This window comes from Centrocercus urophasianus, unplaced genomic scaffold (assembly GCF_019232065.1).
Source record: "Centrocercus urophasianus isolate 14NV4802_14NV808 unplaced genomic scaffold, USGS_Curo_1.0 seq_9, whole genome shotgun sequence".
Classification (NCBI taxonomy): Eukaryota; Metazoa; Chordata; class Aves; order Galliformes; family Phasianidae; genus Centrocercus; species Centrocercus urophasianus.
In genome coordinates this window covers 26,521,620-26,537,594 of record NW_024885532.1, presented here as the reverse complement: position 1 = coordinate 26,537,594, position 15,975 = coordinate 26,521,620, and the positions used below count along the sequence as shown (strand labels likewise).

Sequence of the window (15,975 nt, the reverse complement as noted above, 5' to 3'; positions counted from 1 at the left end):
GTCCAACATTAATATTTTCATGCATTTGAGGCAGGGACGAGTGACATGACTGGGAGATTTCAGCATTTATGAAAAGAAAATTATTTCTAGAAAGTAATGGATGTCTGCACACTGCAACATTAAGTATTTCTACCATGCCCCCAGTTCAAACAAAAAATCTGATCTAATTAAAAGACGTGATTTAATAGTATTTTGTAAGTACATGAAGATTAATAACAGGTTTTTGCTCTTTGATTTATTATGATGTCTAGGCTGGATGTGGCTCTGGGTGGCCTGGTCTGGTGGTTGGTAACCCTGCACGTAGCTGGGCAGTTGAAACAGGATGATCATTGTGGTCCTTTTCAACCCAAGCCCATTCTGTGATTCTATGATGCTATATTTCGGCCACAAAAGGCTTGATTTTTAGCAGGAAGTTCATTCTCATTAGAACCTTGACATTTAAACAGCAAACTACATATTCATTAATTCTTGGTGATCAGCTGGGCAAAGAAAACTAAATTTGTTCAAGAATTATTTATTTTTTTTTAATCAGTGTCAATTGAATTGCAAGCTACTAATCTTTCCATTATTTCATTCTACAGCAAAGCAAACTGATAGAATTTAGTTCCTCACGTAGTTCCTTCATTTATTCTGAGACCATCAATTTTCAAACAATCCCACTATTCAAAGCAAATTGATAGAAGAAATATCAGTGGTTAAAATTACATTATTATATTAAGAAAGTCTTATCTATAGACTTACCCCATTAGGATAATGGTTGATAAGCAATTTCTGGTCATTATACATGGACACCAGTGTCATGCCATTCTTAAGATCTTTTGTCAGCATGCGCTTGTTTACCATGTGGTGGTGGAGAGCATTGTATAGTTCGATATTTACATTGTCAATTAAATTCCTGTGAATTTCCTGGAGAAGAACGGAAATTAATTAATTTGAAAAGTCAGGAGCATTCTTCAGTTAGAAAGATGTACATATTGCTTTACCTTTACATATACTATGAGAACAATGGACAGATACTTCCAGTTAGTAAATACTGGATTTCCATACTTAGTTATCTGGCTTTGTTCAGATGCTGGTTTAGACTAATTTGATTACAAATTGAAGACAAGAAATCTCATCAGAGGCAAATCACTGAAGGTACTTTAGTTCAACATTTATTTTAACTAAAAGCATTACTAAAAGGAGGACATGTGAGTCACTTACAAAACATGACTGTACTCTACATTATGCAATTGATGGAATTCCTGTTGGTTGCCCTAAAATTATATGAAGGCTAGCAATATTAAAATTTGACATGCAAGTGCTTAAGTAAGAAACATTGCCACTTAGCATTCCTAGAAAATAAATTCAGATTGTCTAGCTTCAGTAATGTATGATAAGCAGGTGCATTCTTATAACGTGTCTTATAATCTTCATATATAATCATAATATATTATATATATCTTATAATTTTATAATAATAATAATAACTTGTCTAATGTCTGCTTATGCCTAAGATCTTATTACTGTTTGCCATCTAGGTTATAAATAAGCTAGTTATTGTTAGTTCATTAACTAAAATATTACCTGAAAGAGAAATACGTACATACATAAAAACACAGAAATGCTTACCGAACTTAATTGCTCCCAGGCTTCATTACTTGGTGCAAAGAAAGTGAATGAACCTCTTCCCTCAATCTCTTCTCTCAGCTTTGACATGTCAGAATACTGCTGAGTGGAGGTAGCTCCCACAATACCAAGAGTTCCATATACATGATCAATAGGAGCAACTAAAATCAACATCAGACAAAAATACTGTAAATACTTCAGCCAGTTTCTCACAACTAAGTCCAATTTATTTCTTTTGTTTGGACAAGTGTATTGCCTTTATGAAACTGTTTAAATCAATATGAAAACAACATGCTTGAATTAAAATGCCACTATCAATGTATTCTGAATTCATCCAAACACATCTGCTTGGTATTTATTTTACGGTTTGTCTAATGAGCTGAAAAAAGTAGATCAAACAAAACCAGATATTATAATGTTTTCTTTATAAAAGACGTCTTGTTTTGTTCCAAGCCTCATATGGAATGGGAACCTATCCATTTGGGATGTTTGAGAGAGGATATGAGTCAATTTTATCTACAATCTCAAAAACTGCTGAAGCGGGTCACATTTGGGCACCATCAGCCAGATTTATTCCTGTGAGGCCTCTTCCAGTGGTTGGCATGTGTAGAGATTGATTCAGAGAGCAACAATGACCATAATCTCACAATCAAAACTCTGCTATATGAGAATAGGATGCAGATCTCCTAATTCTAGGAGTCCACAATTCAGGTACTGACACATGAGCTAGCTGCCCCAAGTTACTTTTACAGCTGTTGAGAAGACAGGATCTTTTGGAGTATGCCCGATCTCATTCTAATGTAAACATCTAAAGTGAAATGAATACACCGAAACAAGATGAACTCTGCCTTAAGATATGCTTAACAGAATGTAAAAGATGAGCTCAAATAGAGGGTTATAAATTGATGAAATATATGCCATCTCAAATTATCCTTTCTTGTTGCAATTAGGTTTATGCAAAACAGAATAGCAAAAATAGGAGAAATTAATAGTCTCTGCCTTCATTTTCACTGTTCAGTTTATCTAAAGCCTCTTAGTCAGCAAGATTCAAGTCTTCTCATGAAAATGAGTAAACAGAACTTTGATATACCACATTTCATGCCCTAGGTTTCTGATCTCTGGTGTGCTATTGGTTACTCTGGAGTGCGAGGGGAACAGAAATAGAGGTTCTCCTTCAGCTGTTTTGGAAATAGAGAACTCTATCACTTCTCTCCTATCTAGGAGCTGTAAGCAGTTGGGGAATTTAACTTGAACCGCAGGATCAAATTCAATGCAGGCTGATTTTCAACTGTACTGACAATGTATGAAAGAAACTTTGCAGTTTCAGTAATTTGTACAGTTGCAGTAATTTGTAAAAAGGCAATGTTTCCTCAAGCTGGCAACCTTTGAAAGTCTCGCTTTTTGTAGTGCTTCTCATATACTGACTCATCCATATGAAAATAAACTAGTACCTGCAGGACATCCTCTCATACCATCCATCTTCATATAGCCAGGACAGCACTCATACAAGACAGTTCTGTAGAACATACGAAAAACAGTTGTATACCAACTTTAGTTTGCAGCCCCATTTCTTTCATTATTTATTTTACATTGCGAAGTACACTTTCTCCTAATCTTTTTGCTCTTTTTATCATTCAACCTGTTCTGTATATATTACAAATTGATTGTTGTTTTACTAAATGTAGTCATTACGCTTAACCGATTGAAAAACAAACAAACATAAAAGAGGTTGCAGAGTTATGAACAGAAGAAAATTAATTTGATGAGTATATTTTGAAAAGATTAGGTGGGACTGAGGGAAGGCAAAAATGAACACAGTGGAGATAGTGAGAGGAACTGTTACCACTAGTGTCCAAAGGGAAAAAAAATTAAACAATGTAAATTTAAATGACAAAACTACTTGAGGAAACCTACAGCCTGGATGTAGAAATTTAATGGATACTTTGGAGAAGGTCTTGGGGATTGTATGGTGAAATAAAATGGGAGCAGAGCCTCAGTGTACCAAGAAGACTTTGAAGAAGCTCAGGAATGAGGGACATAATTAAGTACAGATATAAAGCAGGTCATAGAAAACAGAGTCACTAAAGACAGGATAGTTGGACATGAAGTTCCTTGGTAAATATAGCAAGGATGAAAACCAGATTGCAACAAGTCAAGCACAGAGTTAAAAGAGTATGTCATCAAAGCATATGTACAATTTAATAATAGAGCAGACCAGGAACTGTTAAATAAAGATGTCAGTAAAATACTCCCTTTCTTGAACATGCATTATCTATATGTAGCAGCAAACCAGGGTTAATTGGTAATTCAGTAGCATAACATTCAACTTTGTACTGAATGCCTAATGGAATATAATGCCCTTTTAATTAATATGACAGAAACAAAAGATCTACCATAGACTTTCTTGACAAATTCTCTTCTGAGTTAGTGCGAGCTTGCAAAAAAAAAAAAAAAAAACCCACAGGGTTGTGTGTTGTTTCTGGCCCTTCCATACAAGGAATGTCAATAAATTGTATAATCTTATCAAGATCTAAAGAGTGTTTTAAATTTGCAGACTTCAGATTTTTTTTTTTTTTTCAAATTATGATCTGCTCTGGATGGCAATGAAGATCTTACTAATAGTATTATTTTTATACGTGTGGCTGATCTCAGCAGCTAAAGAGTTCTGAACAGGATTTCCTTGAAGATTTTTGCTGAGTCTTTAGCACAGTATTCCAGCTTTTAAACTGTAGATTCTTCAGTGGCAGGCTTCTCTCATTTTTCACAAGCTAGAGCTGGCAAACACTGATTGCAAACATATTAAACTGTACAAGTTACTCAAATGGGAAGTTGTACTCAAAAGCATCACTATCAATCTACTTAAAGAGATTTTTAAAAAAGGAACGCAGACCGAAAGAGCAATAGTGTTACAAACCATGATTTATAAAGGTAGGATTGGAATTCCATGATTTACAACAGTCTGATACAGATGTTCAATATTTAAGATTTTTTAAAAAAAAACAAACAAAAAAAACCCCACACAACACTTCATATCTCAGTGCTAGGGAAATATGTGATTCCAGTCTGTCATATACAGATACACACATAACCTTTTCACCTTTCTGGCATGTGCCTCTTTTCTGCAAATGAGCCATATAAGCAAAATTTTGTACAGTTCTTTTTCATGTATTTCCTTCTGTGAGGCAATTTGCTGAATGGCTATTTCCTCGAAATGCAAGATGAACAGAGAGTTTAGGCTACAGATTTTCTAACTGATAAGGAAATTAAACTTATAACCTTTCACCTTCCTACCAGTTGTACCCTTGCCAGTAGGTAATAAAACAAGACATCTGACATGTGCAACAAAAGTCAGAATATTAGCCCATATGTGTGAACTGCTTCATCATGAGTAGTTCTTTATTTCCACAGGAAAAAAAAATATGTATGTATCTCCCTCACCCTTTGAGCAAATATATGAGGCTGCAATCTTAATTAGCTTTTGGAGAAAGGAAAAAAAGTTGAGTTGTAAGAATAGCATAAGGCATGGCAAGTTCAATGTTCTTACCATAACCAACAGTGACACAATTAATGAAAAGCAGAAAACTGAATGAAAAACTTAGTTAAGAAAGTTGTTTCTTCAGTCAAGCATTACAAGATCACTGCCTCTTTTACCATGTAATTTGTTATGAAAAAAAGCACTTTTGCCAATCACTGAGAGTTACTCCAAGTTTTTGTTTTTGTTTGTTTTTTTTTTTAATATTAATATGCCCTTATGGTTGACCACAATTGGAAGGTCCATGTATCAATTGTGCTCAAAATGTAATGAGAAGGATGGAATGAGAGAAAAGTGGTCCATAAAGAGGATCCAAAAATAACACTAGAATGCTATAAAACCTGATGCAAGATGCTATTTTTCAATACCACTCACTTACAGACACATGGAACGTTCCAACTCACACAGTAAAGTCATCCCCAGCTGTATGACCCTGCTAGCTAGTGTCTAAGAGAAGAAAGTTGAGTTTGGGAATTTTTTTTGCATGTATCTTTTAGTACTGAGGCAATATATTCCCAAGGAAAAGAGAACTGATCTGGACTACCATATATTCTTGTTATTCTTCGTTAACAGAGAGGTATGCGACTTATTCAGATCAGCTCTGTGACTCATCTGTTTCTACTCTTTGCTGGCATGGAGATAAAATATTGTATAAAAACAGTGGAACACATTTGGACCAAAAGACTTTGATTTTAGCAGATCTTTAGTTTGTATCCCAACTGAAAATTTACAGGAGTGTGTAGGAAATGTAAACATAAGAAACTTCCTTAAATTAACGTTTTATAGAAACTATATGCAAGTTATGAAGGACTTATTAACACAGAGATATTAACATGAGAAGAGCCATGTCCTTTGGATTAACATTCCTGCTAAAATAACCTTTTTAGTAATGGATTCACACCATATTTCACACATTCATATTGTGTGAGTACAGAGAATATAACTCCCAATAAGAGCTAAGATTAAGTTTTAACAGATGCTCAGTTACAACCACAAAAAAGTCCATGACTGTTCTTAATCTCATATACAATGTTTTCTCCTCTAGCCTTTCTGTGTAAGTGCCTGTACAATGGTAGGAGTGTTAAAAGAGAATGGAGATGTTTTTGTGCTTCTCAGTCAAAGTCTACCTGCTGCTGCTCAGTCTCTTCTACTGGTTGGCTGTAGTGGGTTTCCTGCTTAGGGCCTAACAAAGACTCTCTAAAATGTTCTTCAGCTTTGTCAGAAAAGGGAATAAATTCATGTATGATTTCATTGAGCCCAAACTGCCTACTGCTTCAAATTACTTTTCCTGACACATGAGAAGAAACACATTTCTCACTGAACAGCTCATTTTACTTCTGGAGCTTCACAAAGCAATGTGTTCCTTTTCAGATTTAAGCAGAAAGCAGAATTTTGCTCACAGGAACATGACAACTATCTAGGAATAAAACCACAGAAGTAATTTGTTTTCCAAAACTGACTTGAGAATATCCAAATTTCATTTTCAGGAAATATCCTTCTTCCTAATGTGTCTGTAGTGGAATAAAATGTAGTGCCAAAGAAGTTAGTGGTATGGCACATTTTTCTCAAAAGGTGAAATATTTTGGATAACTTGTCGGATGACCACAGAAGAAAGAAGGAAGTCTGTATTATAACGCCACCTGGAGGAGCAGGAAGGATTCTGATAAAGACTATAAACCTATGAATACTAAAAATCTGAAGGCAGAGATGGGGCAAATGATCACACACAATCTGGTTTGACTGGAAATCTATCACTATGATATCATCACCAATTGCCCAAACCTCCTCAATATTTAATATGAAAAAATGGCTTCTAACCTGTCTAGAATTACTTTTTAAAAAAAGAGTCAAAATAAAGGAGAGAGGGACTGAGTGAGATTCAAGACAGTAAGTTAAGTTCTGAACTTCTAGAGATCTGGGAAAATCAGACTGCTTGTCTGTCTGGAAAGTTAATTATACTTTGTGCTATTTCCACTCTACTACAATGCCATTACTTCCTTCCATCTTCTTAAAGAAGTAAGTAATTACTAATCCGATAAATTCTACAATAGCAGAAAGCTTAGGGTGACAACTTGGATCATGACAATAATATTTTATTGAGCTCTGATAGGGACAAAGTATCATTCCTCACGTCTAGACTGACTTTAGAATTCAGACTTCAAAGCCATGGCTGTACTTGAAAGGAAAGCCTGCGTGGTGGAATCTGTGCCTCACTGTATTGGATATTTAACTCTGTTCCATTAATTTATGGTATGCTGGCAGAGCAATGAAAACATTTTCTCAGGATGAAAATAGGAGAAAACTTCCTCCCACTACCTCTTTCTTCATCCTTTTCCCTAAGGGTCCTTTCCAACACTGTGTTATGACATATGATATCTTTTATGAATCTTAACAACACAAAGACTGTAACAGCCAAGAGAAGTAATGGAAACCACAATACAAGCCCTTTTCAGATCTTTGTCTGAATTCCGACTACAAATTCAAGAGTAATTTTAACAGTGCAAAAAATCATTAGTAGGGAAACAATATTAATGGGGAAACAAGAACAGTGATTTCCCGTGACAGCTGCTGAGAATGTTATCCAACTAATTGTGTATTAACAGGAGAAAATGTGGTACAACTAAAAAAAAAATACTAGTTCATTGTATTTGGTAAACATTGTTAAATTATTCAATTTTAAATACGACAATTGGGGCAGACCAATTTCTGGATTGGGGTTTTTGTATATATTCTTTCTCTGAAACCACTCGTGGCTGATACAGAGGTAGTGATTCTGATACTGTTGAAACTTTTTTCCCCTTACAGAAAAGGCAATGGCTTGTATTCTGGAAAAGAAGGACAACTGAAATACATACAGATTCCAAAAGATTGTGAAACTCATCCAGACTTGTTCTGTGCTCTTAATATTTTTTTTTTTTTCTTCTCTTTGTGAAAATATGGTCTGAGCACATAGCTGCTAGTTGTGCAGTTCTTTTCACAAATGCCCTCAGGCTCCTCTGTGTTCCTGAGTAGGTCACATAACCTTGTATTTAGAATATAACTTTGTGTTTAGAATATACCTACATAAACTTAACTGAGAAAAATATTCCTGAAACTTATGCCTGGAAACCCATACAACTTTAAAAGCATTACATACCATGCTATCATTTTCACACATTTTGGGATTATTTTTGGCAGCAATTACTGAATCCAGGTGGTTTTAATTAAAGGAAAGCTGTAACACTAAAACTATGACATTAATTCTTCCTGCTTCTGCATTTGAAGCAAATATTTAGTTTCACACTGAGGAGAGTTTTCTAATTGAATGCTATCCTATTTCAGTGGGTGTTTTGAACAGCAGATACTTACGCTTTCTTTCCACAAATGGATCCCTGGTACCAGTTTCTGCAGGTGCTGAAGTATTTCTTTTTGGTTCCCATAACTTGCTGAAGGGCACAGACATTTGGGCTATGGATGGAGTGAGAAACATTAAAAAAAAAAAGTCTTTACACATCTATAGGAGTGCTATATAACACAGCAGCATATACAGATTTTGTTAAGCAAGAATGAGAAGTGAACATCTGGCTTTAGCAGCCAGGGCAGGCGTGCATTCAAGTAACCACAATGCAAGTTCCCAAGACTACCCAGCTGGGTTCCTTGGCAAGTCCACCCTCCTGGTGGGGACAGATGATTCCCCTCCGCTCTGGTCTGACCCTCTGTCTCAATACGTCTTACGTTTCTTCCTTCCTCCAGGGAAGTGAATTAATTACCAGCCACCAGGGACTTAGCTGCTAATACCATCAGGCTTTTTTCATTAAAGCTTTTTTCTTGAACACATCTGTGCAGCGGAAGGTCACGGGGAGATGGGGAAGGGTAGTGACTGGCTCTTTATGTGGAAGGAAACCCTGTAAATCAATCAGCTGTTTTGATTACCATCCATTTGGAGGACCGCAGGCACCTAAGTAAACATTCTGGGAATTGCTGGGGACCAAAGGGTAAACTGGCACGTAAATAAAAGGCATTGCAGAATTCAAACAAGGAAAACTTTTTACTTAGCAAGGTAGCGTACAGAAGAGAAATTTTCTAAGAGCAAATTCCATGGAGCAAAGGCATTTTGTCACTAATTTCTGTAATTTCACAGTACAAAAGTTCATCAGTTCAAGAGTTAGAACATATGCTTTACAACAGTGGGAATGAGAGAGAGAGTGAGAGGGAAGAGAAGAGAGGGAGGGAGGGGGAGAGAGAATTCAATAAAGGAAGGCAGAAAGGATGGCAAACAATTCTTTTCACAGAACAGTTTTTACTAAAAAAGATTGAAGGGAGATACGATGTTGAGATACATCATTTCCCTGACACCAGCTGTTCAGATAAGTTCTGTCTCTCTGAACAGCCTGGCTTGTGAGTGTTGTCTCTGGGGTGCAAGTTGCCGCTACTCCAGTGGGAACAAAAGTTCTACAAAGAGCTCCCAGTGTCAGACAGTATTAAAGAATAGTTCATGATTTATTCATTAGGACAGAAAAAAAGCAAGCAAATGTTGTAGAATAAACGTCAGTTCTATCCAAACATTTGAAAATGTGTATTAAACATATCCCAAGCCCCATTATATTCATCATGAACTGTAATTAAGTTCAGTGATTCTAGAATGTATGCATTCTCTTCATCAAGAAGTGGGGATTTAATTTTTTCCAGGTTTCATGAAGTTTTACATTATTTAGTCTCCCTTTGAAACTCCCCAGAAAGCTTTGAATCTAGTTCTTATAAAACTAATTTAGAACAAAAGTAATTCTTGAATGATAGGAAACAGATTTAAAAAAAAAAAAAAAAAATCACATTTAAAAAAAAACAAAAAAAAAAAAAAAAAAAAGAAGGGTAACTGTTCAGAGATTCCCTTTTAAAATGCAAATAAAGCCCCTCATACTTACCCCTGGTCCCGTGCCCTTATTCGACTGTGAGTTAAAATCTTGTCATAGTGAGCATATGCAGCTGCATGTTCAAAAGCAGACAAGAAAAACGTGGAAAAAGTGAATAATAAAAAGATCTTCATCTTTAGTCCTCAGATGCTTCTGGCAAGTCTAGAAGAGAGAACTGGCAGAGGCTCTGGAGGGCTGACAATTTATATACATGTTGGAAGGTGGTGGGAGGGAACCAAGGAATCAACCTGAAACTTTGTACCACCCTCCTTTGAGTAGCAGCTTTGGCTGCCAATTTCAGTAACCTAAATTAATATCATACATTAACTGTATGAGCAGTTCTTTTTTTATCCCTGATTGACTAATTTCTTCCTCGTTACAGAAGGCTTAGCATTTTATTCTGCTGACAGAACAGCAGAAGTTTGGGAAGTTTAGACTTTGAGTTATGATTTGGTATTTATAGCACTAAAGCGTCCAGAGGTTGGGATCACTGTGTGGCTCTGTTCAAACCCAGATGAAGTTTATTCCTGCTGCTTTCTTCTGTTTTCCATGTCCTTGTAGTTATCAGCTCTGAATTGTTTAACTAGTGAAGTTGATGAAAGTTCCAATCAACAATCTGTTGTCAATACTCTTAACAAATGGCATTTATGCCCTCAGAAAAAAAAGGCTATGTTAACACACATACTGATTATGAAGCAGTTATACAATCAAACACACTATTTAAATATGTATTTTAATTCTAATAGTAACATTTATTATTGCAGAATGCTTTTAGTTGGAACATCACGTAGTCTCACAGAAACCAGAATAGCTGAAAATTTGAAGAAATGCTTACTTATACCCAATAGTTAATCATTGGGAGCCTCTAGTGAAACAGATGGAAAATGTAATGCTGAGCTGTAAATGAGGGAAATGAGGCAGAAAGATGAAATGCTGAAGACAGGCTGAAAAATCCAGAGAAGGGGCAGTCTCAAGGGACAGTCAGTGCTTGGACTGCAGTCCATGAGTTTACGATTTTGATGTCGAGAAAAAAACTGCAATTGTATAAAAGGGTTCACATGTGAATTCAGTTTCAAGGTACAGTTTGTCATTTTGGATCTGTATGAAAAATGTCAGTTTTAATAACAGAACCTTGCTGTAGATTATTCCTCCAAAACAGGGAAAATAATAATATGGATAACTGGAAATGGATGCAGTTTTGGACTGACATAGCTGAGGGAATCTCTCATTACAGAACACAGATAAATGGAACAAAGAGCAGAGGCTGGAGACACTGGCTATTTACTATGTACATAGGTAAATATTACAAGGCTAATACATAGACATTTAGTGATCTAGGATATCACCATGGCACTTCATGTCTTCTAAAGTTAAGAACAGGTACATTTGGTTAAATGGTAAAAAGACTTTTTACTACAGCAGCCTATATCATCCTGCCTATAAATGACTCAAGTTGCTGAAGGCAGTATCAGCTGTGTGTGAATTCACAGTCTTGCTGAATCACCGTCTTCAGATCAACTCACAGAGGTGACAGGTCAACACAGAATTACAAGTTGTAAGAGAATGTCACTGCTGTGCTACTTCTGTTCCTCTTAGAGCTCTTTATCTCTGGTCTGTGCGGCAAGAAATACTGTGAGAAATATCACCTCCTGGATGCCTAGCTCTGACATTTAGAGCTGGTAGTAGGTCTCACTAGATTACTCATTGCAGTTCTTGTTCTACAGGTGAAAAGTTAGAAGATGTTCTCTTAAAGTAATATGAGAAACTTTTGAAAGTCACAGCATTGTTCCTGTCACCCGTCTTCTCTTCCCAAAAACGTCTACCTCTTGAGTCTATCGCCTCTCAGCACAGCTCGTATATGTCTCTTCCACATTCATCCATGTAGCATCAAAAATGAATAGAAACTAATGCTACTGCATGCACTGAGAATCATAGCTATCTCTGAAAGTAATGTCTCCTATTTATTCCGATGGAAATTACAACAAGAGCACAATAACACTCTTTGATAGGACAAATTCTGAGCTACAAAATGTTATTTTTCATTAGTGGATTTGCAGGGATGAACTGATTTAAATGCTTTGCTTTTTGTAGTGTGACAACTGTGTATGGCCACCTGGAACGTGTCTTTTTTTTTCCAGTTTTTGTTTTTGTTTTTCCAGCTACCTCACATCCAGTGTTTGGTCTTCATAAATGCTCAACAAGCATTGATGTGTATCATTGGGTGCAATCTTTTCCACATGGAGGGATTAAATGACACACATTGCTTCTGACACTTCCATGACAGATACCATTCTATCAGAATGCCCCTCTGCTGCCATCTGTTGCATGGTAACAACATGGAACAGGATGTTTGTGGGAAGGTTTCACCTCTAATGCCATACCACCACCATAAACCACCACTGTGATGTTGTGAGCTGACATAATAAAATAGGAGGTGTTACTCTTGGAGAAGCCCTCATATGAAGCTATGTGTGATTAAAGAGAGAACAATATGAAGAGGACAAGTATTTCCAAAATATTCCAGCTTTCTGATTGGTGAACCAGTTTCATGTCACAGAGAACACCATTTATTAATGTAATTCTCTCTCTAAGGTTTAGAGTGAGTGCCCGTGTAGATAAGGCTTTAATTCTTAAATTGGTAGTTATTAATATTATCGTCTCTGTTACCACTTTTCTTTGATTCAGATAGGAACTGGGCATAATGGCAGCAGACAGTAAACCTAAAACCATTAATGTTTCTATTTCCACATAAGGAATGCATATTAATATTAAAAAAATATATATGCTGTTTTCAATTTTGATGCTGTTTTCAATTTTGAAGTATGTAAGAAACTCTGAGGGATTGCTACATGTCAAACCTAGTATCACACATGGTGGCAGAGGTGATAGGACAGCACAGAAAATGGTGAATAAGTGTGCAAATATTACCAGATTAAGGGGTAATCAGCATTAAGCCTTGCAGCAAACTTACTGACATCATTCTATTTAATGTAGCAGATATTAGCTAAAAAGGAGTTAATACAGACATGCAGTTCATGGAAATAAAATAGCATGAGGAGAAAAATAATAATAATTACCTATCTTAACTTACTGAAAAATCTGGATAACTTGTTGAGTGGCACAAAAAAATGCACAGTACCAGGAATGGAAAAATCTCATCTTCAGCTAGATATGAATATTTTGAAAATTCTCAAAGAAATGAAAGCTGCACAGTCTGATCAAATTTATGGAAAACAAAAAACATCAATATATATATATATTAAAAAAAAAAAAAAAAAAAAAAAATTCCAACCACCTGAATGCTATTCCGTATCTATGTTTATGTTAGTCCAGATTTAAAATCAGAAATGATGCCAGGCTCCTCTTTTTGCCTGTGAGATAACAGTTTGCTAGATAGAACACCAGAATAATTATTATCTAATTTGAAAGTTACTGGTGAGGCTTTTTTCAGTGGTGCATGGCAATAGGACAAGGGGAAACGGACACAAACTGAAGCATAGGAATTTCTGCTCAAATGTGTAAGAACTTCACAGTGAGGGTGACGGAACACTGGACAGGCTGCAGTGGAAAGTTGTGGAGTCTTCTTTTCAGGAGATGTTCAAGAAACCTGTGCAGCCTGCTGTAGGGGGCCTGCTTTGCAGGGGGTTGGACTTGGTGATCTCTAGAGGTCTCTTCCAAGCCCATACAATCACTGTCTGTGATTCTGTGATACTGTTCTGACTAACCAATTCCTTTTTTCACTTGTGATAATAACGTGTTGGGTTTTGTTTGTTTGTTTGTTTGTTTGTTTTTTGCTCTCTATTTAGAAAGATGGGTCCCACCAAGATTTCTCTTCCTTTAGCTGCATACATTGTGCAATCACAGATACAATCACAACATAAAATATTAAATCACAATATAGTACTTAACTAAGGAATATAATGCTGAACATCTGATTATAAAATGCTTTAAAACACCTAATGTATTCTAAGGGCTATTGAAATAATAGGACATTTTATTATCCACAGCAGAAATAAGGACAAATACATAGTAAGTATGGATTTTTATCTTCCACAAAATTTGAGCAGTATCAAGAAGAAAAGCGTAAAGTATCTGCTGATTTCTGAATATTGTTACTTGTATTTCTCTAGAGACCTCTAGTGGAGATAATTCTGTAATGGTCATATCCTCAAAACTGCTCTGAGCACTTATGACTTTTCAGGTGATGAAGATACTTATTTCACCATTCCTAAAGTTTCATTAAGCCACATGATATTTCCTTTTGAATATGTAGGGACTTGACAAAGCTTTACATTATTCTGAAGTAACTGGAACTTGTAGGTTTTAACCTATTGTAGATAATTCTATTGATGACTTGCAGAAATGTATCTAATAAGAATAGTAGGAAATGAAAAGTTTTTCTAATACTGTTTCCACAATTAAAACTTGAAGACACTCCAGATTATTTACAGTGCATGTTATAAGTATTTTGCTGCTGTATTTCATAGCCTTTTGTTGTGTTTATTTTGTGGTGCGTTCATGTGCACATTGGAAAAAAAAAGTGAGTTAAGTTTTAAAATAAGAAGAGAGGTATGCTGCATCCTGCAGTTGTTGTTTGCATTGTTTGATTGCCTTGGAAATTTTGACTCTCCAAATTTGGGAGTTTTGCCATTAACTTCACTTAGATCAGAAATTTACGTCTGGAGTAACCCGCAGTGTTACTTCTTAAAAATTGGTTTACTGTTTGGAATGTCATAAATATGCACTGTAAGAACCCCCAAAATCCATTGTCCTTAGGGACAAACTAATAGTTGACTGTAACAGGTATGTAAGACATTTTCTGGTGACACACCTTAGGAAGTAAAGAGTTTAGATGCACAAGAGTACAGAGCAAGTCACAGCTGGGGCACATGGCTTCACTGCATATCTGCTTTACGTGAGCATTAAGGGAGCTGTAGTCAGGGAAAAGCTATTTAACACCTGATGATTTACTGCAGCACCACTTAGAAATCCTGTCAAGTATAGCTTGAAATAAGCGTGTAAGTAGTCTTTCTTTAAGACTATGCAGCAGATAACCAAAAGCATAATCTGTTTAATTCAGGACGAATTTGTGCTTTCTGGAGATTAAGGTCAGATAATTAAAAAAGACTGTAAAAATGAGCAGAGCACAGTTAGCCTGGCTACCAAAACAAACTACCAAGAGATGAGAGGTCCCTGAATGTAGTGAAGGACCCAGCACTGTTTAGATTGGATGCAGCTTGGTTTCCACACAAAGTTTTACTCTAGCCAGTGTTGTTAAATTTCAAACAGGGGAGGAGAAGTCTTGATTATGTGGACCCACAGAAATACAGAGCTATTAAGTGCATAAATAAGGTTAGGGTGACTGACTTCACTAGTTGTCTAAAATTTAGGCAGTCCAGAAACTTTAGAAGAACCCCACTAGTTGCATCCTCTCTTGGGTGGTTTGTTTTCGAGGAATACACTCTTAGGAACACAGTATGTTGGATAAGATTATTTCTTAGTACCATACCTTTTCTAGTGATTGAAGGGGTTATTAGCTTTATACTCTGCTGTTTCACAAAGTAATGACTAGCTCCACTGGGTCTTTTGCTGGCATTCTGTATTCAATTTTATTAAGGTTATGCTATTAATCATAGTCACACCACACCTGGAGGAGCTAATTAATTTTCCTCCTTCTGTTGAGTTTATTTATTCAAATGGTTTCAGACTCTTCTTATAAATCTCATTGGGTATCTCATTGCCAAGCAAATTACAATTAGAATCTTCTAATGTTTCCCCATTACCCAGCTCTTCCAATCATTATGTTGTCACTGTCTGAACTTAGCCTCCTTTGTCAAAATCTCTCAGTCAACGAGATGTAAGAAAGTTAAAACAAATCTCAAGATAACAGAAGTATAGTCCAAAAGAAACCAGTACTAATTCTGGATAAATTTTACTCTGTTAACT

At 36.0% G+C, this 15,975-nt stretch overlaps 1 protein-coding gene across 10 annotated transcripts in view; it reads right to left on the bottom strand.

Annotated features, from left to right (window-relative positions):
- POSTN (periostin) overlaps nucleotides 1-10,212 on the bottom strand; it is a 32,515-nt gene extending 22,303 nt beyond the window's left edge. For all 10 annotated transcript variants that reach the window (XM_042839294.1, XM_042839297.1, XM_042839296.1 and 7 more), the window contains exons 1-5: nucleotides 10,042-10,212; nucleotides 8,489-8,587; nucleotides 3,060-3,124; nucleotides 1,612-1,769; nucleotides 742-906 (exon numbers count right to left, since the gene is read on the bottom strand). In XM_042839294.1, coding sequence (XP_042695228.1) covers nucleotides 742-906; nucleotides 1,612-1,769; nucleotides 3,060-3,124; nucleotides 8,489-8,587; nucleotides 10,042-10,163 — 609 coding nt within the window. In that variant the 5' untranslated portion in view covers nucleotides 10,164-10,212. The remainder of the gene's footprint in view (nucleotides 1-741; nucleotides 907-1,611; nucleotides 1,770-3,059; nucleotides 3,125-8,488; nucleotides 8,588-10,041) is intronic.
- Between the last annotated feature and the right edge of the window lie 5,763 nt (nucleotides 10,213-15,975).